Genomic DNA, 27,146 nt, shown 5'->3' on the forward strand with positions numbered 1-27,146 from the left:
ATAGTTACATTTATTCGTCTTTCTTTTCTTGAATTGTAACTATAAAGTAACTCGGTTACTTTAACGGTTGTAACTAGCTGTAACTAGTTATATATCAAAAAGAGCAAATCTAACTGAGTCGCTGTTTGTGCAGGCTAACTGTTGTTGTATTTGTAACATAGTTACTTTTTTTAGTAACTTACCCACAGTTGTAGCAACAGGGCGTTCACTTTTATTCGTTAAACATTTTTCATGAAAGCTACACAGATGCCGTTTTTGCGGGTCCTACGTCCATGCGGGCATCTTGTCGGAACGAGCCCGTACCGAGCACGTAACTTGAAACATAAATCACTAAATTTTGCTACGCAAATGAACTCGAAACCGAAAGTACGCTCTTCTCGACTGCTAAAGGAGCGACGGGCGTTCGCGTCGGAGGGTCACGTGTTTTGCTGAGATGGAGCTCATTGGAGTAGACACTGACCCGATGGCCAGATAGACCTCTCTCTCAGACGCTTTAAGACAAATGTCGGCACAGTTCCCTGCGAAGTCGGCCCAGGACGCACGATCCTCCCGATCGTGACGTTGCTCTCATGAGCGTGGCTGACTACGGCTGACTACCACCGTTTTCTGGCCCAGATAAGCCGGAGATGATGTCGTTTGTGTGCTCGAGATGTGCGTAGCTCTGGTTTCGGTCATTTGCATGTAAAATTTTTTGGCGATTTATATCTCAGAGCACGTGCTCAGTTCAGGATGTGTAAAAAAGAAGAGAGGGTGGATTCAAAGAATGGCTGCCTCCAATAACTGCTATCTCGCATTTTCATCGAAACATCTAATTAAAAAATTAATTAATTTTAGGTAATTACGTAGTTGTGCAATAGTTATATGTGTTTTCTCTGAGAGTGTCCGCCCCGCCGGGCCGCATAGCCCACCTGCAAAACCCGCATGTGTGTAGCTTCCATACATTTTTTTTAATTAAAAAAAACTGTAACGGATAAAAATTAACACTCTGTGAATATAACCGGCATCAGTTGATATGTGTGAGTATTAGTCGACGAAGATAACATGCCGTATTGCACCTAGAGATGCAAAATTTCCGGAAATTTTGAATCGCTCGAAAAAAAAAACGGTTTCTTCGGGTGTTCTTTTTTTTTTTTTTTCGAAAAATTGGAGAAAATGGAAACAAACGCGGTTACTGCTGAGTCGAAGCATTGCCGGCCAAGCACAGCATACAATGAGCTAGAAACTTTAGTAGTGTTCACCCTCTTGGCATAAATGCAGAGCAGAGCATCCCATGAGACTGCTGTCTATACTCAGCGATAGGTAATTAGAACAACCCGTCCACTCCGACCAGAACTCCGACATTATGTGAACGCGATGGCGATCGCTTGGAGCAGTCAGACGGAGCTCTAAGTTGGTGGTTGTTGGCGGATTAGAGGCACCTAAGGCACTGTTGGCGGGTTGGAACGCATCGAAGGCACGAAAATTTACAATTTTGAATTTTGTCGGCGGAAATTTTGGGCAATTTTTCCGTCGACGAGAAAAAAAAACGAAAAAAAAAGTTTTTTTCTTCAAAATTTCCGGGGTTTTTTTTCAGGTCTTCGCATCTCTAATTACACCGACTATATTATGGGCACCACAACAAATAAGTATCACTATTCGCTTTGGAACGCCACATGTGTCAAGCTCCGGAGAAGTTCGGCCATAAAAGCACTGGCTTCATGCCGAAAAGAAAAAAGAAAGAAGAAGAAAGTCGACTTTGAGTTCGAATGCAAAAAAAAAAAAGGAAAAAATGAGGGGAAAAACTTCTCTCCCAAATAGAATGTTCGTAGTCTCTCTCAGAGTGGAGCAGGGGATGTAGCTTACGGTCATCTCAGATCGCTAAGCCCGTAAGCTCTGCTGAACGCGCAGGTTCATTAGCGAAGAGAGCGCTTCGATGTAGAGAGTGTCGTTCTTAGCTAGCCAAATATTCATGGGGGCTCCTCCCAGTGCCATCAATGGAGCCAATGGCGTGGAAGAATCATACGTCTTTTTAATCTCAGCCTCCGCAAGAAGGATCCACATTAACTTTACAGCTCGCGGCTGTTTGACACGTTTGGATTCCTTTTCCAATTTGCCCCGATCCGCTTGTATGGTCGTCTGAATTCGGAGGTGGGATTTTGGATACGTGGTGGTTCATTTTGGACACGTATATGCGTGGGGAACATTGCTTGGTGTACAGTGTACACACAGATAAGAGACCACACGGGGGCATGCTCAGGGCCAAAGCATTGTCCCAAGCAGCGCAATGTACTGAAAGTCGAGTGCAATAGGGGTGGACGGGTAGGTGGAAGGCCTTGAACAGAGTCGTGAAACTGAAGTACTCTGATAAGACACATACCGACCACCCCTATTGCACTCGACTTTCAGTACATTGTGCTGCTTGGGGTGCGATGTTGTTGTCGCTTGCAGAAGGAGCGAGCACACGCCTTTGCGTGATGAGCTAAGCGCGCATACATACGCTTTACATTAAGAAGAATCCGAACAAGTAGCAAGAATTGAGTAATCTAATCTAATCAGTATTCAGTATTCTAATATTCAAGAAGCAAGAATTCAGTAATCCAATCTAATCAGTATTCAGTATTCTAATATTCAAGAAGCAAGAATTCAGTAATCCAATCTAATCAGTATTCAGTATTCTAATCTTCTTTCTTTATCATCGTCATCATTTATTTCTATCTCTCTCTTTCTCTCTCTCTCTCTCAGTAATCTAGTAATATTCAAGTAATAATAACGCCGACTGGGCTTCGAACCTAGGTGAATAAAGTGAATAAGGTGATAAATAAGGTGAAAGATCGACACCTCAAAAAGGAAAAGAAGAGAAAGAAAATGGAATGGCGAAACTCAACACCATGAGAGGGTGGTTAGGAGGTTACTTTCTATGGACTATATAGAAGTTGGCGAATATATCCTTCTTAATGTGTTTAAGCCTCTTCTATAGAGTGCATTTCCCGAGAGTACATCGCCCGTTTCACACGTGTCCGTCTTTTTTTTTCCTACATACACCAATCCCTAACGGCACCAGAATCCCAGTATTCGCCGTCGGACACCAAATTAAGGCCGTTAAAATATCGTCGCTTCGACCGAACGATTCGACGGAATCTCATAAATTTCCTATCGCGCCGAAGACACGCTTTTCAAACGAGAACTCCAGAGAGAGGCCGATGAGAGACGATGACTGTTTAATCAACATTTCCACTGGGACTGGCTAGAAAAAGAAAAGAAAAGTTTATCATGGGTTTCTAGGGCAAGTACAAAACATAAAGAAAAAGAAAAGACAAGATGACGACGACGACGACGACGACCGCGACGCGTCGGTGGCAGGTATTTCAGGGTAGGTCTTTGGGCTCGTTTTAAAAATAGGCAGAATGTGGGCAATTTGTGTTGCCTCGCTTTCCCCGCAACTTGATTAATCGTTGCATCTCTCCTCTTCGTATGAGGTGTCCTCCCCCTCGTCGTGGGACTCGAGCCAGGTGTGAGGGGGTCTCCTTTCCCTCGCCGCTTCTAACTATTGGTGGTCACCGTCCCATCCGTTCATGGAACTTGTAAGATAAACATCAACATGTTGCGTGATGGAACAAATTGGCCGGGAAAGAGCTAATGGACAACGGTGCGCGCAGGGAGGGGATTTTGTTCGCAGATGCGCGTTGTAGGAGAATTGCTGGACTGTATCCCGGGACGTGTTGACTTTGTCGTGACTTAAATCGCCATTTTTTCCCTTCTTCTTCTTCTATCACATCACGTGTGACTTTTTGTGACAGTTGAGATGAATGGACATCGACATCTTCATGAACGATGTAGCCGAGTAGAGTATTGTAACGAGGAACGAAGACAATACACGAGTAAATGCGTTGTTTATCCTAAACTTCACAAGAGTTTCCCGCTAACCGACCTTCTTCATCGCAGTTCCACGGTGCTCAAATAATTCTCAACTTGGACCGTCTCAACGCCGGAAAACACTCCGAGCAGCGTGCGACCGCTACAGAGTGCCTGTCTCACGGGATATGTGTAATGCATTCTCCCGCGCATATCGTTATAAGATAACGATAACGAAACAAGTACAATCATCAGAGGAGAGGTTTCGCGTCGGTTGTCCCTGGAGCTTTCTCTCTCTTTTTTTTTTTTTTTCTTTCTAGGAGGTAGTCGGATTTTGTCTGAAGGCTACGACTAATGCAAATGCGTCGACGGTTCCTAAAATTGCGAAACCCATCTCGCATTGCAATGGGTCGTCGGCGACTCGGAGAAACGTAGACCTATTTCCGTTGCGAGGAGGTGGATTTGCATTCAGCTATACGATGAGCTCGTTTAATTTGCGTGCATTTGTTTCGTGGCGTGGAATTACGCTTGGGGTTGGACCGCATTCGGAAGCAGGATGAACTCCTCAATGGCGTGTGGTTGGGATTAAGAGTTCCTTTCTCAATTACAAGCATTCTGCACAGTCAAACGAGAACTGCAGTATCGACTGTCGTCATTATGGTTTACAAGTCGCACGCCCTTCTGCGTCAATTGATACGCATGTTGTCGCATAATTGTGTACGCTTTGTTCTTCCTTTGTGATCATGTGCAACAACACCCACTCTTAAGAAGACAGTCGATCAAAAAATGTCTTTAAAAAAATGAAACAGTAAAATATCGCGCACAGGCGATATATCGATACGTATCTACGTTTGTGGATACATTTGGCGCAACAATGTTGTTTTCGGTGTAGTTTAAACCACACCGCAGGGTGTAGCCAGTACGCTGGAAAAGTAACAATTAGGTAAAGACATAAACAACAAGAATTAGCCCAGGCAGGCTACATTTAAGGAGATGCACGAACACGTAAACCTCCACGCCCAAGAATTTAATTGAATTCATTCATTCATTCATTCAAGGTGAAGACATATTGCGATATGAGGACAGCGGTCCCAATGTGCTTAAAGTTCAAGTACGTCGGGGAGGCTGGGAGTTGTGTTCCTTTCACGGAGTTGCTCAGGAAGAAAACAACTATCTCTCCATCCTTATGCTCTCGAGATTTCAGTACATTGTGCTGGTGTAAGAGCTGAACAAATAAAACACGTAAAATAATGGTATATAGCCTAACGTAACAAATTAAATGAAACAGTGTGAATACCATATCGATGCATTCCATATATCCACAACGTCGTACCACGATTTTCGGACACAAGGCAAGAAACCACAATTTACGTTTTCCCTCTCCTTCTCAAGAAGAGCGGGAATGTGGAGCGCCGTCCCATTGGCCTATTCAAACAATCTCCCGCGTTGATTGGGCAAATCGTTCGAGGAGTCACCAATAGGGCACCGTTCTCGAGAAAGAAAGAAGAAGGAAAGTGCGATGTCACGAACGACGCAACGAATAAATCCCGTTCCCTTTGTATTGGTGTCAAAGTAACGGCAGCGTGCTTCATTCTGCGAAGAGAAAGTTTTGCACTTGAGTGCCCCTTTAATAAATATTGTTATCCTACCATAAAAACATCAGTGTACACATCATCAATAAAGCATCGACATTTCAGTCGAAAGTTGTCGATATCGTATTTGTAAGTATGCAGAATATAAATCGATCGATTTATTTAAAGAAAAAATAAAACGGAGATTGACATTGAATATTGACACTACCGCCTCTCCATCTCCTAGTCGGCCGTAAAACAATGCACACACGGTAATTCGGTAAGTCTCTCGTTCTTGCGCTCTTAACTTGATAAGATACAGCTTTCAGGGTATGCCTGCCCTCTCCAGTTACCACCAGGCGTTCACTTGATAGTTGCATTCCCAGAGTGGCAATCACCCCCTTCATACCCGTTTCGCGTTGGCGGTGCTGAGAAAGCACAGAAAGGTCACTCCGTGTTGTCACTTGTGTTTTCGTTGTCTCGAGGCGAGCTGAACTTCGCCTGTCTCCCTTCTATTAGACGACTGCCCTGAGCTATGTGCTCTCCGAATTGTGGTGCTTGTCGGCCAAGGTTTTATGTCCAGCTACGTTACTCGAGAACCGTGGCAAATAGAAAACAGTTTTGAGCTCCAACATAAATATATACGGCTCAACATAGACGCCAAAGGGGTCAGGGTTTGACAGCACTGCAGTGTGGACGCAGGGTATTTGTCTTCTGTAGTGTGGATGTTGACATGTCTTGTGTGAGTGAGTTATGCGATCGGCAAATATAGCTGTATAAGTCACGACTTCCTTTAGTACTTTGCTGATTTTTTATATGCGTACGAATCGTTTTTGTTTATTCTTTTTTCTTTTTCTTTTTTTTTATGAACCTCTTCCTAACGGACACTCGACTACCGTTTTTTTTTTCTCGTTTTTTACTTCGGTGATATAGATAAATCGAAGTAGGAAAGCGCCAATAAGAAAGTTTAAGTTCAACTTGGCCTCTATACGCTAGCAGTGGGTCCCAAACCTCTACCTTTACGTTTTTATGTCCCCAATATAACTTTACAACCGTCGAGTAAAAACCAGACGTGGGGCAGTCGTTCCTTCTAGATATTACGCAACTCGTGCTTATTTAATGGACACAGATATGATTATTGTGTTGACTGCGGGACGCAGCGGGAGCAGTAAATGCTGAACCAACAGGAAAAAATCAGTGAATCGAGTTGAATAATTGAACTGAACGTGAGTTAAAGGAAGGGTAAATTGGACGCGTCACTCGTTGAATTCCACCACTCACAAACTGAGCCCCTCTCCCATCTCTCAAAAACGAAAGCTACAAGACTGCGCTCTACAAACAAAACTGCACTGAAAACAAAGCTCTGTGCCAGCCATTTCCCCGAATGACACAGTTATCGCTTCTCATGCGAGGTGAAAGCGCCGCGTACGCCTTTTTGTGGCAATTACCAGATATCCAAATTGCCACAAAAGGGGCGTACGACTCATATTTTCATCATATCACGCGGATTAAGCGCGCAGTTGTACACTGTTGAGTACAGCCTTCTTCTGCATTGAGGTGTACATAAGGCAGGCTGAACCGTAGATAGACTGATACGTTCGAATTTGTACGCCCGTAGTTTTGTGTCTTGTGCTTGTGTAATTTTTAGTGTCTACTAATGTGAGAAGCAAAATAAATTTTCCCAAAACAGCTGTTACTGAGTAGCGGTTGGTTCCCTGAGTGTTATGTGGTCAAGTTCTGTTTTTAGAGTGTACCCAAACACTGTTCCTCCATCCCCACCCCCCTCACCCTCCCTGAGTCTCCAAAATGCGTGGTGGTATCAGTGGTGTCACACTGTCTCACCTTCTCGCCTATACGAACTCGACGGCAAAGGGTAGTTTCGGTTTCTGAATTTCGTTCTTTCAACTTACCCCCATAGCAGCTTTTTTTTTTCTGTCTTTCTTCTTCGTTGCCCTTTTTTTAGCTTCTACTTTTCAATGCCCATTGTGACCGTAGACGTATGCACCGAGCACAAATAATAACGCATATGTGTATCCGAGTACGAGGACGTCAGCAGTTTGGGGGGATCGTACAAGTTCACGAGGCACATAATCTTAGGCGAGGGACGTTAATTGACTTAATAATTTAATAATTTAATATTTTTTAAATAAGTTAATAATTAACTAATTAGTTAATATAAATAAATAATCAATATATGAATTCATCAGTTGGTAATATTTGCAATGTCCTAACCGCACATATTCTCCCTTCCAGGCCCTCCCACAGTGATATTGACGGACCTCCTCATCCGCAGCTTTGGCCCGATATCGGAGAAAGACATGGTACGTCTGGCAACATTCATTGTATGCTGTAACGAGTACCTCTGTCAGATTGTCTCGCTGACGTCTGCATCATTTATTGTGCACCTCCATCCAAGATTTACTCCATGGACTGCTACTTCCGTCAGTCCTGGTACGACCGCCGCCTGCAGTTCCAGAGCGACATCAAACTTCTAGCCGTCAGCTGGCAGTTCCTGGAGCGTGTCTGGACACCGGACACGTACTTCTTCAACGGCAAGGAGTCCTACCTGCACAAGGTCACAGTGCCCAACAAATTTGTCCGTTTAGGTTACGATGGACACCTCATGTATTCTATGAGGTATGTTGACGTCATTATTTTTTAAGTGTGTGTTGTTGTTGTCTTTTTCTTGATTTTTTTATCGCTGTCGCTTAACTTGCTGCCTGAAGATTGCACGCTGTTTGTTGCTGTTAGTCGTTACTTAACTGACCACATGGGCTGCAACCTGCTTGCTAAGACAACAGCGACCCAAGCCAAAACTTTATAAAAAGGAAACTGGTCAGCTCTCTCTCTCTCATCCGTTTCGCAAAAGCATGTGTGTGTGTGTGTGTGTGTGTGTGTTGTGATGGATAATGTCTCAGCACAATTTTTTTTCAATAAAATTCCCATTCAAGTACCTGTGCATCATGTAACTATGTTGCGTGCATAAAGCTTGATTCACAATACTTCGTTTCATAGCGTGCAGATGCCTGCACACGTATATGTGCACACCGCGCAAGTGGGGCCAATATGCGTGAACCTTTCCACAATCAATATGGGTGAAAGCTTTCTTTCGACGTTTTAGTCTGGCGTGTCAGAAACTGCTGCCAGTCCGATGGAAATGCAATTAATCTTACATCTTTTTTTTTTTTCTTGCACATTCCACGCGACCATGTTGGGATTCATCTCCACACCCGTACGTGGAACGTGGGGTGGTGAACGTGGGGTGGTTCCTCGCTTGCGGGTCGGTGCGAGCGTCGGAAAAAGTTCAGCTCGGGCGAACTCCTTGCGTTCTGCTGCGGAAGATCCTGCGCGCGTCTGTTGCCATGTGCCAATGTTCGCCCGTGCCCGTGCCCAATGAAACGCAGTCGTGTGTCAACCATGCTTAATGTAACGTCGTTGCTGCCGTTCTCCTTCCCATGACCGTCTGCAGCATCTAGCAATTTTTGCTGTGCCATTGAACCGTTTCTTAGAACCGCGAAGGACAACAAGACGGAATGGAAGACAGGATTTTGTTGTGTGAATCACTGGGACAGAAGAATCGAGACGAAGGTTACTGAGGGCGGTATAGCAGTCAAGCATGGTTCACACTGCTGCGTTTCATAGCGTGCGGGCGCGGGCGAGCGTTAGTTGCCGTGGCAACAGACGCGTGCGGGACCTTCCAAAGGAGTTCGCTCGAGCTGAACTTTTTACGACGCACGCACCAACACGCAAGCGGAGAACCAATCGTAAGGACGCGTTCCGGGCACGCGCCTTGAGACAGCTTCGCTTGGAGAGCAGGGACATGATGCAAGGCGCTCATTGGCTGAGTCTTGCGATGACCGCGTGTATGTAAAGGGCCTAGCGAGATGCCTGCGTCGCACGCATTCAAACGCGATAGTGTGAACCTTGCTTGCGCTAACGCTTCCTTTGATCTTTCTTTCCTTTCTTTCTTTTTCCTTGATACATCTTAATTACCCGCACTGCTCTAATTAATTCCTCTAAAGCGTATTAGCTATAGCGCTTTCAACTAATCGTAATGAATAAGTTGGTGGTGGTGGTGGTGAAAGGGCTTGCCGTTGTCGGCCTCACGTATGTGGGCAACGTCACGACTGACGCCCTGGGGAAATGTGCGTCCTGGGCCGACTTCTAGGGGAACTGTGCCGACATATGTCTGAAAGCGTCTGAGGAAAAACTAGGAAAAAAAAGGAATGAGTTAACATCTATGGACAAGTCACCAACTTGAGCCAGTGGAGTGCGACTAGCGGATCCCCTATCTTAAAACTTCTTTCCTATAGTTATAGTTTTATGTTCTTCCTTTCCTTTTCTTCTCTTCTTTGTCTTCCCCTTTCCTATTCTTCTTCTCCTTTCCTTTTCTTCCCTTCTTCTCCTTTTTCTTCTCATTTTCTTTTCTTCCCGTTTCTTTTCTTCTTTTCCCTTTCTTTTCTTCCCCTTTTCTCATTTTTCTTCTCCTTTTCTTTTCCTTTTCTTCTTCCCCCGTTTTTTTTGGAATAGCAAGCCGACCTCCGTCTGGCTGACCTTTCCTTTTCTTTTTTCTTAATAAACATACCCCCCCCCCCTTTCTTTCCTATTCGGAGTTGGAAACACGTTTGCAGTCATTTAGCTCGCCCGCTCTCGTCCAGTAAATCTCGGCTTATCGTTCTGACAAGTGAATCAAGCGCGATGCATTAGCGGAATTTGTCCCCCGTTGTCGCATTCATTATTGCACTATCCTCCCATTTCTCATCTGTCAGGCTGATCTGTTGCCCGTCCCACGACGCGCCGCTCGAGCATATGTCGAAATACGCAACAGCAGAAAGTATGGCGGAACAATCTTACACGTAAGTGGTGCCCATTATAATATCGTCGAGGACGCTAGTACCTGCGTTCTCTGAAAAATCGGCATCACGGCGGAGCTATCTGCTCTGGCACAGCAACTCGCGCGCTGTCGCTATTATCAGGCTCAAACGGAGACTCGTCCCCGGAAACGTCGGCTTTTGGGCACCGCCTCGGCTTTTGTGGCTTCAGAGCGGCTGGGAAGATACATCGGGCGATTTGGAAATTATAATTCCTTTCTTTTCTTTTTTTAGGGCGTTTACGTTAGCTTACTGCGCAGGCTTTCTGCATGTGGGTGGTGCGTAGTCGCGGACAGATGGAGGGGGGACAAGAGATGAATGGAGGAGGTAACGGAGAAAGGGAGGGTGGTGTGACCGTACTAAAGGCGACCTAGGACTAATTTGAAATTTCCTAGAAAATAGTCAAAAAGAAGAGTCGGAAGAGCTGAAAGGCAACATCATGGGGGAAAAATAAGCCTGCGGGAATTCGATTACGAATAATTGGTCGCAAATTGCATTGAAATATATTGTGTGTAAATTTAAAGCATCAGACGGAAGCTTTTTGTCATATCTGGGCTGTCGCTTTCGCTTTTGCATTTCCTTCTGTCCCATGTTGATGTTGGCGAAAATAATAAAAAGGGAGATATGTCCCCCGTTCTTTCCCGTTTCTCAGTGGTTATCTTAAGTCTTCCACGCGTTGTTCAGTCTTATACCCTAGTCAGACAGCATTTCAAATGTCAATTGCGAGAAATGGCCTTCGGACTCCCAAATGACCTTTGTTCGGGGGCGCCTGCCAGACAGGCGGGAAAGGAGTGCTCCTCAACTGACTGCCCTCACCGGCTCCCTTTTTCGGTTTCGTTTTCCCTGTCTGCTGTGGAAATTTGAAGTTGGTCTGTGCGCCACAAATCAAGATGCAGAAGCCATATGCACTGCTCTACATAGGATCTAAATACGTTTACACAGTTTCACTCCATTATCCGCATTTTATAGGTTTTCCTACATTCAGCTGCGAAGGTAGCGAGGGTACAATGGCATAACACTGTTGTCGAGATTGCTCCTTTCTGCTCCTCAAATGTCGTTGGGGGCCTCCTTTCGCGTTGATGGTCATTTCTTAGAAAGGTCCTTCGAGCTGCCGTCTGACACGGCTGTCAATCCTGGCGTCGATCCAGATCAACCATCTTCGACGATGTGTACACAACCACACGCGTCCGCTAGATTAGTCTGACCGCGGTGCAATCACATCTTGTCTGTGTACCGCGGGCACAGTTCCAGTCGCTGTGGAGAATGATATCGCCATCTCTTTTTCTTTATCTAAAAAAACTGCAGACTAGGGTTACGTTTCTTACATCAATTATATCAATTTACATAATGGTGTTAAAATGGAATGCAATTAGAAGGAACGACCGAGTTATTTCCTGCGACTAACATTCACACTGAATGCCATTCGTTTGCTGTCACACGGGAACATGTCACGACATTACCCGCAAACGACATTCGCTTACTGATTTAATTTGGGGAACTCACTCGCCTTTGTAGACGAGTTTTTGTTTGTTTGTTTTTTTATTTAAAAAAAAAACATTGATCCCAGCCAACCTTAGCGCTCGGGTTTCATGTCGTCCAGTTTGTTGAGCATGCTGTCAAGCTGTGCATCATCATGAGCAGCTATGGCTGAAAATTCGGTGCTGCTATGAAAATATTTTAGAAGCAGAAAAAGTGATAAGAATAGACGCATATACTCCGCTACAATAATAATAATATTCTGGCATTAATACTAGAGTCTAATACTTTACGGGTCGTCATTGCCATCATTAGCCAATGCCAGTTTCTTTCGCTGTGGCTCTACGTAGCATGAACGAATATCATTCACAGCGAATGTCATGCGAGAAATTCAACGGCCGTTGGCTCCGTCCGGTGGGTGGAGTTCTGTATTCACAGTGTAGCAGGATTGAAAAACATTACTCGTTCAGTTTCACGGTGTCCTCGTTTCCCTCTCCAGGCTCACAATCAAAGCCAGCTGCATAATGCATCTTCGAAAATATCCTCTGGACTCTCAAGCATGTCCCCTGGAGATCGGAAGTTGTAAGTACTATTTATTTATTTATATATGTGTCTACTAACAGCCTAAAGCCATACCTAACCTAACCTAACCTAACCTAACCTAACCTAACCTAACCTAACCCTATTCGTTCCATTTGTTTCTGTCATGCTTTCGAGATGTGCCAAACTCTCTCTCTGCAGTCAACAAACAAAGCAGCTGCCTAGAAACAAACAAAAGCGCGGTAGATTACTTAAAAATTGAAGTGCCCTGGGAGGTAGGACGGCATATATGCAAGCTATCTGTTGGACGAACTCCGTCACACTTGAAGCCTGAGTGCTGAGCAAGACAAACAACCAAACGCGCGAGGAACAACCTCTTAAACATTTGCTAGTTTCAGTCTCGAGTGTTTGTCCTGCCCAGACTCAGGGTTCAAGTACGATGGAGCGCCGTGGGAGATATTTTTAATTAAACCGACCGTATTGCTTACCGAGGTGAAAATGTGGACGGTCGCGTCAGAAAAACAAAGCCTGCGGTCAAGCAAATAAGTTGTGCTTGTTGTTGACTCGTTTGAAAGAAAAGGAAAAGAAAAACAACTTTATTAAGAACGAGGATGAGTGGGCAGTTTAATCGCCGGAGGCGATACTCTACACCATTGTTGGTGGTAATGTGGAAAAGGAAAAAAAAGAATACACTTTTTCGCTCTTTTTGGCAAATCAATCTGCTTGCGTACATTCTGAAAACACGGCATAACACGCCCAGAAATAACCGCCAACGGTGATGGTAGTCATAACGAACACAGAAACGGTATACAGTGAACCCTCGTTAATATGACCACCACCGTTCCCGCAGATTTTGGTCATAAAGCGAATTGTCATAATAACGAGAAACGCACAATCCGCTGACCTCAGAGACCGCTTCGTTCCGGCCATTCTTAGGTGCACAACAGCAGCAGCACAGTGTGACCTGGTCTCGTGGTCACTGCTGTTTTAAGCACTACACTGCTTTGGCAGTCCGAAAAGAGCTATGAGTAATTCCGAGGTCAACAACATCACGAGTCATCCCAAACCTTGGGGCACTACTTCAACACGTGTCACCCTCTGCCTGAGGTATGTCTGTAGCCTCTCCCTGGGTCTACTCTGCGGGTCATGTGACGTGGTCATAATAACGAGAAGATAATACCCGCGTTTAACTCTACTTGTGACAAAAACCTCAGTCATAGTCGGATAAGCGGATTGTCATACTAACGAGATGGATTTACATGGCGGCGGAACGGTTCCCAAGAAAAACGTCATAAAGTGAGTATGTCATATTATCGGGGGTCATATTAACGAGGGTTCACTGTATTAGCGAAATTGTAGCTTGTATAACGGTAGCGGATGCATACCACGTTCCTCCATTACCAGAAACAGGAGCGGAAACAAAAATGGTCGGCTGGGATTGAATTCCTGCGAATTGCACCTAGCCCAAACACTCTGCCCATTTACCCAAGCGCCTCCAGCGTGGCTCCGCTCTGACCTACGAAACTGTGTTATTGTTAACTATGCTTCAAGCGGTACTAGATATGTTCTGTTTTTCTTTCCGCAGTCGCGTACTCGTCGAAAGACGTGGTGTTCAAGTGGAAAGGTGTGAAAGCCGTCGATATCTCCAAAGACGTGACCTTGTCACAGTACGAGATTCTGAAGATCACCACAGCCAATGTTACCTCTTACGGACCTGGAGGCGGTACGTGAGCTTCACATACATCACTTAAATGCTTGCTCAGTGGTGGTGGTGGTGGTGGTGGTGGTGGTGATAGGACTTGCCGTTGTCGGCCTCACGTATGTGGGCAACGTCACGACTCACGCCCTGGGGGAATGTGCGTCCTGGGCAGACTTCTAAGGGAACTGTGCCGACATATGTCTGAAAGCGTCTGAGGAAAACCCAGGACCCTTGCTCAGTGCTTGATTGAATCAATTAGTTTTTCACGCACCAATGAGAACTTTCCGTCAGTGTCGTGTTTTTAAGGTTCCAAGATTTAGCTGACTGAGTCCCCTGGCCCGTGTGCAGCGTCTTTATAATGATGAAATTTGTGACATTGACGTTTTTGATTGTACAATGTTTAACTAATTAATTTTCCGCTGTTTCCTACTAACCATGGTAGCATATTAGAACGCCATCGCGCTGTTTATGGACAAGCTAATAAACCTATTATTAAATGATATTTAGGCGTTGCATGAAAAATTTCGGTTGCAATGTTTAGGAGCGGGGAGGGGAGGGGAGGAATTGGGCCACTTCGCAGTTCGTAGATCAATGCAAGTATTTTATAGAAAGGTACCTGAACGCTTTCGGGCCCCAAATAAAATCGAAAAAGAAATACCCTAGTGTAAAACTAATTAATAGTTGGTAATAATTCGAGAGGTGCTTTACGATCGCTCGTAACGTCGGTTATCAGCAGTTATCATTAGCGGTCACGGTCAGTCAGAGAACAGTCTATTCCCATCTATTCCCTGCCAATTAAATGCACTACTACGACGCTCACTTAACTGTACTCACTTTCGTTCATATAATAGCCGAAAGTCGTGTTCAACCTAAGAACGTCACGTCTAAGCCCCGCCCTACTCTTCCTCTCATTGGCTGCAATAGCCAGTGCTCCGACACCCATGGGAGCCCCAAGGCAGCACTTGGTGGGCGTAATTTCTCCGGCGGAGTAAGTTTGTTAGAGTTTACGGTCTACATTCCGTGCTGTTCTCGGGTTGAACACCGCTATCTTTTTACATAATCAATCTGTTTCTTTTTCTTTCTTTCTTTTTTTTTTTCGAACTGCACAGTGTTTTACGAACTACTACGATACAGCGGAGCCTCGAAACTCAGATCCGTAATTTTTCGACTCAAGTCTTACGTGCCTTGTATGTCAACATCGCTGCATCTTATACACGGCTCCCTCATTTCCTCGAAGTTCACAGCTCTCCGTGGACGCCGGTACCTGCGCCGTTATTAGGATGCTGGCCACGGGTCGGTGGCTTCCTTTTTAGATGCTGCCGTTGATTGACTTCCTGAACAGCGCTTACCCATGCTTCCCTACACGACAACCCCTCGGGTGATCCTTGATTTGAGACAAGGACGTCACTGGAGCTTTACAGCTCCTCTTGCGTAAGGAAGCACTGCGTCCCGATATTTTATCATTGGGTGGAGAGTGAAATGACTTGGTCGTGAGCACCGTATTGCGTGATAGATTCTACAGCGAATCTATATATGTTGTGCCATAATCGATCGAAGCCAAATACTTACTATCTCTTTACTACTTTCTTCTGGATTTGTGAGGCTTAATCTTGCGTTCGTTCATCAGTGTTCCGTTAGCTCAAGCACAACAACCGCGTTTCTGGAGAAACATGTCGCACGCCTTGATTTGTTCTTCTGTGCGCACATAAGCGTGACTGGGAAACATTTAGGAGAAGTTTTTTAGGAGAATATGTGTGGAAAGCGACTGCGTGTCCCTCTGTATGTAAGCCAGGCTTGGTGTGTTGGTGAGAAGAAACCTGAAGTCCGAGGGGGTGGGTTTGGACGCCCGCTGCTGATGCCCTTTCATCAACCTTCGCTCTTTGATCGCGGAAAAGCGAAACCGTCAGAACCAGCCGTCCTGAGAATGATTTTTAATTCCCTTTCCCGATTCTTCTAAAAATGGGGGGAGGCTTACACCTTTTTGTGTGGCAATTTGGATTTAATTGGCACGAAAAGCCGCAGGTACCTTCTCTCTCTCTTGAAATCAGCGGCGATGAAGCGACCATTCAGCGCGGTAAGAATTTTTTTTTTTTCGCATCCCAAAAATGTAGAACAGTAACGCTAAGACCGCTCATTAAATAAGCATTATCTTTGGTTTTATTTCTCTTATTTTCGTGTTCGCTCCACAATCAGATATTCATCTATTCGTACCTCGTGCCTTAAAAGTAGTATTTTTAACGCCATACGTATATATGTACGCGCGACCTAAATACTCGACACAACACACGGCGTCCCCCAAGCAGAGGGCATAGACCAAGTTCGCTGTACTAAACAGCACTTTGCATAATATCACATTTTTTTCCCTCTGTTTCGCTTTGGTTTGCGGGACACGCCCTTCTGTGCCTCTCCCGGCACATCATTTAATATTCTCAGCCCGCGCGAACATTATCTCTTTCTGCACTACTAGTTTAAAGAGGTTTCGAGTGTTTTTGTTCTTTCGGTTTCGTTCCTTTCGTGATTTTATAACGACGCTATTGGGCGAAACAACAACGCGACTTTGCGCGCTTTAAAGGTGCTGTAATGCTGTAGAGCTGCAGAATCTCAGAAAATTTATCGATGCGCCCTCGGTACTCTTACGTCACAATTTTTGTTCCAATTGCACTAATAGTTTGTTTGTTTTTTAAAGAAAATTTAAAGAATACGGGCAAGTACTACCTGTGTGCAAGTCGCTACTCACTGCGTATTACTCTTCAAGTACGGCGGCAAAACCACGTTGCATGCGCATAACACTGTGTCTAAAACAAAAGAAGTCGGCTACGTGTCGGCTACTTAGTCATCATGAGCAGCAAACCAGTCGGGAACATAGATCACTGTTGCTTGACCAATTGCGTATTATTTCCCACCAGATGTCGCCCCGAGCCGTTATTTACTAGGGTGCCCGAATACTAGCTGTATTGAGGCGCCCTATTTTTTTACAACAATTTTACTAGCAAATTACAATATTTAGCGTTCCCTGACGCATGTATAACTTGTCGTGCTGGGTTTACAAGCAACAATCTGTTAAACTACGCCGTCAACATAGCCTCTGTGGCTGTTGCTTTACGGCATTACAGGCCAACTTGTGACATATCTAAGTTATGTTCACAAATACCCCTGCACCAGCGGGATGGACGAGCGGATCCGGTGTCTGTTACTGGTGGAACCAAGACTGTGTTAGAAACTGGGACGTGATGAGTTCGAATGCCACCACCGACTGTGCTGTACGTGGTTTCCCCTGTGCACTCTCGTACGCATTTGTCTTTCGGTAGTCGTTCGAGAGAGAGGTCGCTGCAGTTTTTGCCCCGAAAGTCCGCCCAGATGTCTAACACCGCCCCTGTCTCCATCTCTTCGTGTCTGTGTACGCCAGGGATCTTCCCAGCACCCCTACACTCCCCAAGACACCCCCCCCCCAAAATCTTGCACCCCACCCCCTAAAACTGCCTGCCAGAAAAGCTGCAAATATGGGTGTCACACCACCCACTCCCTACTGGACACCAACAATATTCCTGCTGTACACTGCACATAGCCAAAGACGCTTCGCGGTGGTAAAATGGCATTTGAGAAAGAAACGGATAAAAGAAATCCAATTTTATTTCTGGCCTCCTTCCGGCTTAACTTCAAGGCTGTTCAAGGTGTTCGGCACGACCCCTTGGAGAAAATTTGTGGTTCCCAATCAAGGGGAACATACGCGGAGTAAAAGGGCTATGGTTGTAGTTCAGGTCACCGCAAATTAAAGGAGTGGTAATGTCTGTGCTCACTACTGTGTTTCAGCATTATCTTGAAGGTTCGGTGCTGTCTTTGCAGAAGTCCGTTCGTCCCTGATGGCCAGATTCATCTTGCGTCGGCGCCGCGGGTATTTTATCCTTCAGATCTACGCTCCCTGCTCCATGATAGTGGGAGCATCCTGGGTCGCCTTCTGGATTAACCGCAACGACGCCGCGGGAAGGGTCGCAGTCGGTACGTGAATCTCTAGAACCACACCTTCCATCTTACGTAAGGTAGGTATAGATACGTACGTAAACATATTGAGGCACCGACCATTAGACCCAGCTGTGGTACTCAGTAAAACTCCGGGGACGAGCCACGAGTCGATGTCTGCAAGCGTCATGTACTGATACTTCATGGCGGATTTCTGGTGGTTTCGTGTTTTACACTTCGAGGACTACTTTACAATACGTTTCCAAGGACCACGTGCTGCCATCGAAAAGGAGGGAAAAAAAGAAGAAGAATCACCGCCAGTATCAGTGTTTAGGCGTTCCAGAGAGGGGCCCACCGCAGAGGCGTCATTGAGAACTACATATCTAAGGTCCTTATAGGTAGATATGGATTATAGAAAAGAAAAACGAAATAAAAAGCTTCCTGCATTGCTACGGTTAGCTACATGAGAGCTCTTGCTAGCAAGGCTCACACTCGGTGAGCTCGTCAGTTTTAAACTCAGCCTTTACCGGCTGGTGGTTCCATGTCCTTAAGAAAGAGCTCCAGGCCAGAGAGCGCAGGTTGTCTCTGAAGGCGTTCCCGTGAAGAACTGGGTCGTACAAACAAGGGAAAGAATATCCAGGCTTTTTAACCCTACTTTGTAGGATGTGAACGTAGTCGTAGAGTGCACCTTTCTATTCAAAAGATTCGTGATTACCAGTTGGATCTTACCTTTCTTTTCCTTCAGGGGCGACGACTGTGCTCACTCTCGTCACGATGGGCTTTGGCGGCCGGGCAGCCTTGCCTGGTGTGAATTACGCCACGGCCCTCGATTGGTTCGTCATCATGTGCTTCACCTTTGTGTTCACAGCCCTGGTAGAATACGCATGCGTCAACTACGTCGAGCGATTCCTGCAGCACCGAGAGAGGGCGAAACTAGCCAAGTTAGCCAAGCAGGAGCAGAGGCAGGACCACAACAAGGTACACACAGCATTTCATGCACAACAATGCGCATCGCACAAGTGTTCCTATACTATATATCTCCGTTCGTTGACACTATAATGTGCGGAAATTTTCACGCTTTTTAAAGAAAACCTTATTCGAAGACTCCGTGTGAGTGCCCGATGTTGATCGTTAGAAAATAGCCTCCCTGTCAATTGCAGTATTTTGCAGTGATAGATGAGGATGGGAGTCAGTTCAATAGGCCATTTGCCATTTTGCCATTTTTGCCATTTGCCATATGCAGGTTCGAGGGAGCAGCGCGCGCCCTGGGAGGGCATGCCGGGAAATGTTGTGCAAAACGACAGCGACGGTGCATACACCAGTACAACGACGACGACGACGACGACGATCGGAGACGATAGCAAATCGCTGTCGCTAGAGATTAGTCCGCACCAAACCCTGGCCAATCGCCCTGTGTGGCTGGCGGCCACTGTTCCTAGTGGTGGAAGAAGAAGAAGAAATCGCTGTCGTTTTGCACAGCAATTCCCGGCATGCCCTGCCAGGGCGCGCGCTGCTCCCTCGATTTTTTTCAAGTGGACTATTGGAAGAGCACGGCGTAGAATAAGCAAACCATTCCGATCACGAGTGTCTTTACAAAATAAGGGATGGGACAGCTCTCGTGCTCGTCTTCGTATAGTGTTGCACATGGTTAATATCCCAGTCACTCGGGCAGTCTTCAATGGCCATTGAACACGCGCCTAGCGCCACCAATCGTCTAACCCGTCAACCTGTCAGGGAGCATCGGGTCCAGTGATCTTTGCGAAGTTGACAGGTTACACGCTTGATGGCGCTACGGGCATGTTCAATGGCCATTGCTCTCAATCATCATTGAAGACTGTCCGTGTGACATAGGTATCACATATTCATAGGCGCTCCGCCCAGCAACATGGTATAGACTATTACACCGCATCCGCATGAAAGGGGATATGTTTAACAGGAAGAAAAGAAAAGAGGAAATGTCAGCCAGGTTGATGCCGGCTTGCTGTTCCAAAAAGAAAGAAACTCGAAGTAAACATTAAAAAATGAAGAAGAAGAAAAAATAAAGAAAAGACATAAGTGCAGCACAGGCACGACATGGCGTGAGAAAGCCCGGTCAGAGGACGGACGCGAGGCCCGAATCCTGCAGGAAGCGGAGAAGGGCTGTGTTGTTGTTGTTGTTGTTGCTGATTATGGGATAAAGAAGGTTAGCCATCTTGGTGGAGGCTTGCTATGGTGGAGGCTTCCTGGTGGAGGCTGTGGTGACGGCCCACTGGGTAGGCCGAGAGACGGGACCAAGGAGAGCGGCCATGGACACTTTGCTGCACCCAAGGTGCCATTACCGATATGGCGGCGGTGGTGGTGGTGGTGGTGGTGATAGGGCTTGCCGTTGTCGGCCTCACGTATGTGGGCAACGTCACGACTCACGCCCTGGGGGAATGTGCGTCCTGGGCCGACTGGCGACCGATATGGCGGCAGTATCCCAGACCGCAAATCCGGAGCCTATAGCAGCTCAAGCCACGGTGGCGGCACACCTTGTCTTCTTCTTCTTCTTTTTTTTTTTTTTCTTGACTGTTTGAGTTTCATTAACATGAATCAGGCTTTTGCTCCTCCCCCGGGATGCTGCTCGCGTCACCCAATTACTTCTGTGTCCCGAATTCCAGTTCCAGATTTTAGACTGCATCGTTACACTGATTACACGTGATCATGCCGAGTTGGATGCCGTGCAGGAACTGAAAGACTCCGACCCTCAGAACACAGACGGCGAAAACGTTCGACTTCGCCTTGAAGCGGCGGAAGAAGAGCAGCACCGTCGCCGTAGCAAAGTTTACAGCTTCTGGGAGCAGATACTCGGATTCCAATGGCGACGAAGGCGGCGGCTCTCGTCTCAATACCGGACGTGTGTAAACAACGAGGACGCCATGACACCCAGCGAGGTCTCCGCCGAAGTAGACGCCTGGGCTCGCATCATCTTCCCCGTCACTTTCACCGTTCTTAAAATCATGTACTGGACTATGTTTCTCTACTTCATAGACGACGAAATTCCCGAAGATCCCCCAACCCACGCGTAGTAGTGGGCCTCATCCTATATCATACACCCTCCAACCTCCGAGGTGGGTTGAGAGGTTGTGGACTCGGTTTTCATCCTTAATCTTTCCGTTCTTGGGACAAAGTAAGGCTGTGCCTGAATAGATGCCTGGAGGTGTCCTCAGTCTCCCACGCTGTGGAGGACCATTGCAACGAAGCTGTGCCAGTCCTGAAGTTATTAAATTTAAAGGGACAGTGCGGATGGAAACGAAACGCTCAAGTCGGCTGTATAGCATGATTTTTTAGGTGTTCAGGGCCACCATGCAAAATATTTAAAAAAAACACGATATCACCCAATCGCTTACAATTGACTTTTATAAAGAGCGGTTTATCCGCCTGGCGGTATTGTGGACAGCTTCCACTTTTTGCTCTGGGAACCATCGAAGCCGCGAATGCAAAACTCGCAACTTTTATCAGTTATCAATATTGTCGTATGTTGCCTTTACGTTGAAAACGCGTAATGAAATCTACATGCAAGATGGTTGGAATCACGAAACTAGTCTGTCCATTTAAAATTAAGGCGTCTATGCGCACAAAAACGGGTTATGAACAGGAAATACACTATTCGTAGCGTTCAGTTCAGTTCGTAGACATTATAGACAAATTCGGCTGTCCGCGAAATAGCAGGCAGATGTATTAGTATCCGATTAGGGGTACCAGAGGTCACTCGAACACATACTATACTATTACTACAACGTACTACGTGCATGTGTTCAAAGTACCACCGTACCCTCCCTTTAGTTTCTTCAGGTTAGACATAAGAAATTATAAACTAAATTACAACCGTGTATAAATTTCGTTAAAGGCAGTCATGAAACGAATTATCACCGCTGTACAGGTCACCCAACAATTTGTGCACAGATTACGGGGGTATTCTGAAAACTGAGAGGTTTCGAAACTGGCATCAAAGGTTACTCAACATCCCCTAACTTGCGCAACTCATGTACGTGTTGTTTCAGACTTACAACAAAGTTGGACGACATTCATTCTATCATACCATTCATAACCATATCATAGCGTTGCGGTACACAGGTTGTTATCTGCAGTGGAGGACTGCGTCGTTGAATGTGGACTTGAAATGGAACTCAATTGTGAGCGAAGGACTCATAAGCTATGAACAGGAAGTGACGTGTGATTCGTGCAACGAACAATGAGCAACGTGGTAAGATTACCGATATGTGTCATCTACTATCTTTGTATCTATCATATCAGTACTTGCTGCTTCATTTCAAACTATCATTTACTGACATAGTGGTTTCATTATAAGCAGAGGGAGGTTCTGGGTACGACCCGACAACAAAATGGGTTTAGGGTAGGGTACCCAAGCGCGGGGGGTGGGGTGGGGCAATGAAATAAGGGGGTCGCTACTGGCTAACTTGGGTACTCTATTCTATAACGCTCAAATATCTATTGACGGCCGTTTATGCCGAAGGAAGGATTTTTTTTACTTCAAAAGACATCGATGATAACATGAAAGCTAGAATAACAGGATCACGTGACAGCTAGGACTGGATTCAGGACGCATCACGTCCGATGACACTGATTTAATAGCAAACTCGATTAGATCGCACCGGAGAGAAGGAGCCAAAATGGCGCAGCCAAAGTACGTCGCCTGCGAGTGCTATTTTTTGGCCGAATGCGGGAAAATCAAGTGTGGAGCAGCTGATTGAAGCAGAAATGCTTTCTCTTTCTGTTATGATGAGACCGCTATGTCGGCCGTGTGGCTTCACAGCAGTAGGCGCATTGCATTTTTGTGTTGCGGGACAAGATGCTTCTTTCAGTCTTGTCTTTTTCAGTTCTTTGTGCATTTCTCACGCGCTTTAGCCATGAAGGGTGTTTACGTTGAGAGTGTTTCACGGAGCGAAAATAGGCGAAGTGTCATGTAATGACTACGATACTCAACTTGGAACTAGTAGTTTGTACACATCCTACAGATTGAAACACTCATGGTAAGTTGTAGCTTGTTGTTGTCAGGTTTTACGGTGGCTACTGGAATTATGCACTAACCTTATCTGAGATTTATGTGGGGAAATGTTAAGTTGATATTTATGCTGCGGCACATGAGCCATTACATTATTTGTTTTGTACGTATGGTTAGGGAAGTTGATACAACCGCTTTTAAGCGATGATTGTGCTGCAGCAATGCGTGATAAACAGCAAGTAATCAAAATAATCCAAACACAAAGTGTAAGAATGTGATGAATTCATTCCCTAAAATACCTTCAGGAAGTTACGGAACTCATCTCTGTACATTCTAGTCTGTTGGTAGGGTCAAGATCAAAAATAGCTTACGATACGCGTGTTCTGACGGACATTGACGCAGCTTCAGCTGGAACGAAAGCATGTATCGGTTCCAAGACACCGCACGATTTCCCAGTTCCTAGGAAATGTTAAATCCTATAGGACGAGGGATATCCCTCGCTGAAACATTATTATCCACTTAAGGTCAATAGCACTACGTGAATATCGAATAATGTCCTAGAAATGACGATAGGTATATCCTCTGTCTCCAATTCCTTCTGGATAGCCGGGCTCTGCCGCAGACGTCCTTGAGTGGTATTTGATGCTCTACGCTAACAAGTTCAAGAAAATTGCTCCTTCCGTTTAAATATTGAGAGCGAAAATGTTTTATCATTCCCGTTGTTTTCTTTCCTTTTACGTTATTTCTCATTTATTGGGCCGGTTACGGCGATTTATCTTTATTTTCCCATCGTTAAACGAAAATGTTTAGCAGTATATTTTAATCTTTCGCAATAACCGGGGCGATAAAAAGACATTTTAGGAGCGCTACGTCGGGAGGAAATACGTGCGAATGTCGGGGAGGCAGACATAGCGTGGCTAAAAGACGTCTGCATATTCTATGATACTGTAAAGGAGGCTGTTCAAACCATTCTGATATTAACCAGCTAAAACTAGCCATTTCGCCTAACAACACTTTTTTTTTTCTTTTTTTTTTGCGTTAGTTTCATCGGTCTCGTCTCAGGCGATAATGGAATTTTTAATAGCGAGCACATTGTCTATACTAGATAAGATTCTTTTTACTTTTCTAGTAGCAATTTCAGTCGTGAATGATACGCAGGAGCAGAAATATTCCGAGAGCAAACTTTATGTAAGTCACAAAGATCAACTTGTGTCGTAGAAGTACTTGTATACCCAGATTCTCACACGAGCATTGTGTGGTGCATGGTATTGCAGTGCTGTCGTGGTGGCAGACCCTGTTAATTTTTTTATCTAACTTTTGTTGGCACAAAAATTTCTTAGTGTGAAAGTAAAGCCTAAGTACTTTTCAGCCGTGCTGAAGGTTGCCGAGTTCCTGATATCCCGGGATTGCCCAATAAGTTTTCAAAAATTATGACTTTCTTTCCCTCATAATCGCGTTGGCACCGCGTATGTAACATCGGCAATTCCTATTCACGATAGTGACAGCACAATCCCTTATTCCGTGAGGGAAAATGACAACTTCTAGACCGTCACCTACGCTGACATTTACAGCGTGCCATGTTCCCGTTTCCCCCCCCTCCCCCCATGGTTGCGCCATTATTATCAGTTTCATTTCCTTTATCAAGGGCATGGTCATGCTACCCAGAACGCATTGGATGCGACAACCCCACACTATCTCTTCCGACGTTATCTCGCTGGGTGGGAATCGTGGTTTTGCCTCCACACTTGAGTAAACGCTAGTGGCGTGTTTTTCCGATGGTTGAGAACTGTTCCGCTACACAGTACCTGCTTGCAAAAACGAAAGACGGCAGGACAACCGATTCCTGTTTACTAAAATCCCTGTATCTGCATCGCCGATTCTTCAGGTACGTCCATGTAATAATTCTCATGAGTTGACACATAAAAGTGCTATACGATCAATTACGTCATTGTCGTCATTCGACGAGGATTGGACGTTCATTTGTAATTTTGGGAGTTGTCACGATGTTTTAGTCGCGGGGTGGATATTTTAAAGCGCGCTCCCGCCGATTTGCCTCACTGTCATCTCTCAGCTGTCGTCTGCTCTTGCGTCGTATGCCAATCATCCTCGGCTACACTGTCGTCTGCCAAGAGCAGTGGATGATCAGACATGCATCAACGCTTGTATTGTTGTTCTTACGTGTAATAGATACGTTTTTGGTACTTCGTGACCTTTCCCTTCTTTTTTTTATAATAAGCATACCCCCCCCCCCCCCACCCCGTGCACATAGCTTTAAAGGATGCGCGACACGGCAGTGTGATTAGTTTATCTGCTCGTCGTCTGCTTTGATTATCTCGTCTGTAAGTGAGCAAGAAGTGCCTTATTTGAACAGGTTCAACTTAGCTGAATTTCCAGAATGCAGATCATCGCGGTGATGTTTGCACTGAAAGGTCTGTGAGCGACTGAGAGTGTCACTATCGTCAACCATCTGTGTTGAACCCGTTAGGGAATTCGTTAACCTGCTAATCCACCATGATGATAAGAACAAACCGTGGACGTGATGTCAAAGCTTCCGTGTAGTTTCTGCACATTTTGAACACGTAGTAATGGCTTCCATGGGAATACGTCGCAAGGTAAGCAAGTAATAAAAGGTTCAGCAACTTCCACGCTTTACCTAAACATTTTTTAGCAACTAGCAGTTCGAACTTGTCTTTTTCGCAAGGGTATCTTTAGCGTTCCATCAGGAGTACTGGTCCGGATTAGTGAGTTTTAGTATACCGTTGATAAGGTTATCGTGCCTATCGGAACCAATCGCAGTCCTACGTGACTCAGAATCTTATCCACTGATTGGTTCAGGTTGATACGGTTCGACGCAAGCCACGTTATCAACGGCCTGCTAAAACTCTCTACTGCCTGCTAGCTACCCCGAGGACGGTGGCAACTTGGCGGAAGGGTACAAGTTGCTCAGACACGCCGTCTTCCGCGAGGGACCTTAATTGTGGTGTGCCGTCTGACGAGATTATGGCGCGCGTTAAAGAACCCTCGGGTGGGCAAAAATAATCCGCGGACCCTACGATTGTGGTGTCGCTCAGGATCGCAGTTGTCTCGCGACGTAAAGCCCCGAATTATTATTATATGACGTATCTCGGCATACGTCTGCCATCTGCAGCTAGTATGCTTCCTCATTGTCAGAGCGAATAAGGTCTTTGTCGAGGACGTTGCCAGGACCAACCCCTTTTTTGGGGTCTACATCGATGGATTCTATTGACTGCTGTCGTGCCTCCAGGAGGGAATATCCAACGCTCGCTTTCCGCATGCCACGAAACACCTCTCGTCAAGATGCTGCGTTAATCCACCGAATGCGACTCGATGTGGCCTTTACAGCTCAGTGGCGTTACCGCTTGAGACAAGTTGACTCTCCCACCTGCGGCCACTGTGGTGCTCTAGAGGATCTGGAGCACATTCTTCTTCATTGCCCTCACTACCAAACCTTCCCGGACCTCACTGTCCCAGTCTCTTCGTCAGCTGGACTCTCGCCCCTTCTCCCGATCGAAATTGCTTGGTCCCTGGCCCAATCCAGCCCAGCAACGATCAGCGCTCAAAGTCCTTTTGACATTTCTCGACACCATCGGACTCCGATCGTTATTGTGAGGGGGCTCTGTATTTTATCCCCCACATCCCCACCAGCAGTGGGGTAGAGTATCGCCTCTGGCGATGAACCTCCCCAAACCCCCCTTTGATGAACCCCCTTTCCTTCTGAAAATAAAGTTGTTGTTCCAGGAGGGAAGGATATGTCCTCTCATTGGCCCCGCCTTAATGTTGTTCGGGCTCCGTCGCGACTGTTCAAAGAGGCCCAGCAAGCCAGCTCCTATGTTGTACCTGCATCGGTGAGGCAGACACCTTCTCGACTGCAGCCGTTTCAAGACCTTTCATGACACGCTCAAGTCTCGTCTTACCATCCTCGTACACCCGAACATCTTCCTAGCAAGTATAATACATAAGCCGGATGGGGTGCTGGAGCAGGGTGGCTGCCCCATGGGGCGCCTGCAGCCGTACTTGGCCAACACTTTCTAGATAACAGAGAAGGCCTCTGCACTCTTTCAATTGACGTCACGCACCTGGCCCTACTGAGGCTATTGGCGATAGATAGATATGTGACGTCACTGAAAGAGCGAAGAAGAGAAAAGCTTGCTCATTGAAAATGTATGGCAGCCGGGCCAGGTGTGTGACGTTATTGA

At 45.9% G+C, this 27,146-nt stretch overlaps 2 protein-coding genes across 3 annotated transcripts in view; both read left to right on the plus strand.

The window, feature by feature from the left end:
• The window catches only part of LOC135394974 (gamma-aminobutyric acid receptor subunit alpha-6-like), a 62,034-nt gene extending 41,028 nt beyond the window's left edge, over positions 1 to 21,006 (plus strand). For both annotated transcript variants that reach the window (XM_064626109.1, XM_064626110.1), the window contains 7 exons: positions 7,656 to 7,723; positions 7,819 to 8,039; positions 12,249 to 12,331; positions 13,875 to 14,012; positions 17,832 to 17,984; positions 18,691 to 18,923; positions 20,651 to 21,006. In XM_064626109.1, coding sequence (XP_064482179.1) covers positions 7,656 to 7,723; positions 7,819 to 8,039; positions 12,249 to 12,331; positions 13,875 to 14,012; positions 17,832 to 17,984; positions 18,691 to 18,923; positions 20,651 to 20,992 — 1,238 coding nt within the window. In that variant the 3' untranslated portion in view covers positions 20,993 to 21,006. The remainder of the gene's footprint in view (positions 1 to 7,655; positions 7,724 to 7,818; positions 8,040 to 12,248; positions 12,332 to 13,874; positions 14,013 to 17,831; positions 17,985 to 18,690; positions 18,924 to 20,650) is intronic.
• Positions 21,007 to 24,683: 3,677 nt separating this feature from the next.
• The window catches only part of LOC135394973 (gamma-aminobutyric acid receptor alpha-like), a 56,377-nt gene continuing 53,914 nt past the window's right edge, over positions 24,684 to 27,146 (plus strand). Inside the window, exon 1 of the mRNA XM_064626107.1 lies at positions 24,684 to 24,814. Coding sequence (XP_064482177.1) covers positions 24,705 to 24,814 — 110 coding nt within the window. The 5' untranslated portion in view covers positions 24,684 to 24,704. The remainder of the gene's footprint in view (positions 24,815 to 27,146) is intronic.

This window comes from Ornithodoros turicata, chromosome 5, assembly GCF_037126465.1.
Source record: "Ornithodoros turicata isolate Travis chromosome 5, ASM3712646v1, whole genome shotgun sequence".
In the NCBI taxonomy this organism is placed as follows: domain Eukaryota; kingdom Metazoa; phylum Arthropoda; class Arachnida; order Ixodida; family Argasidae; genus Ornithodoros; species Ornithodoros turicata.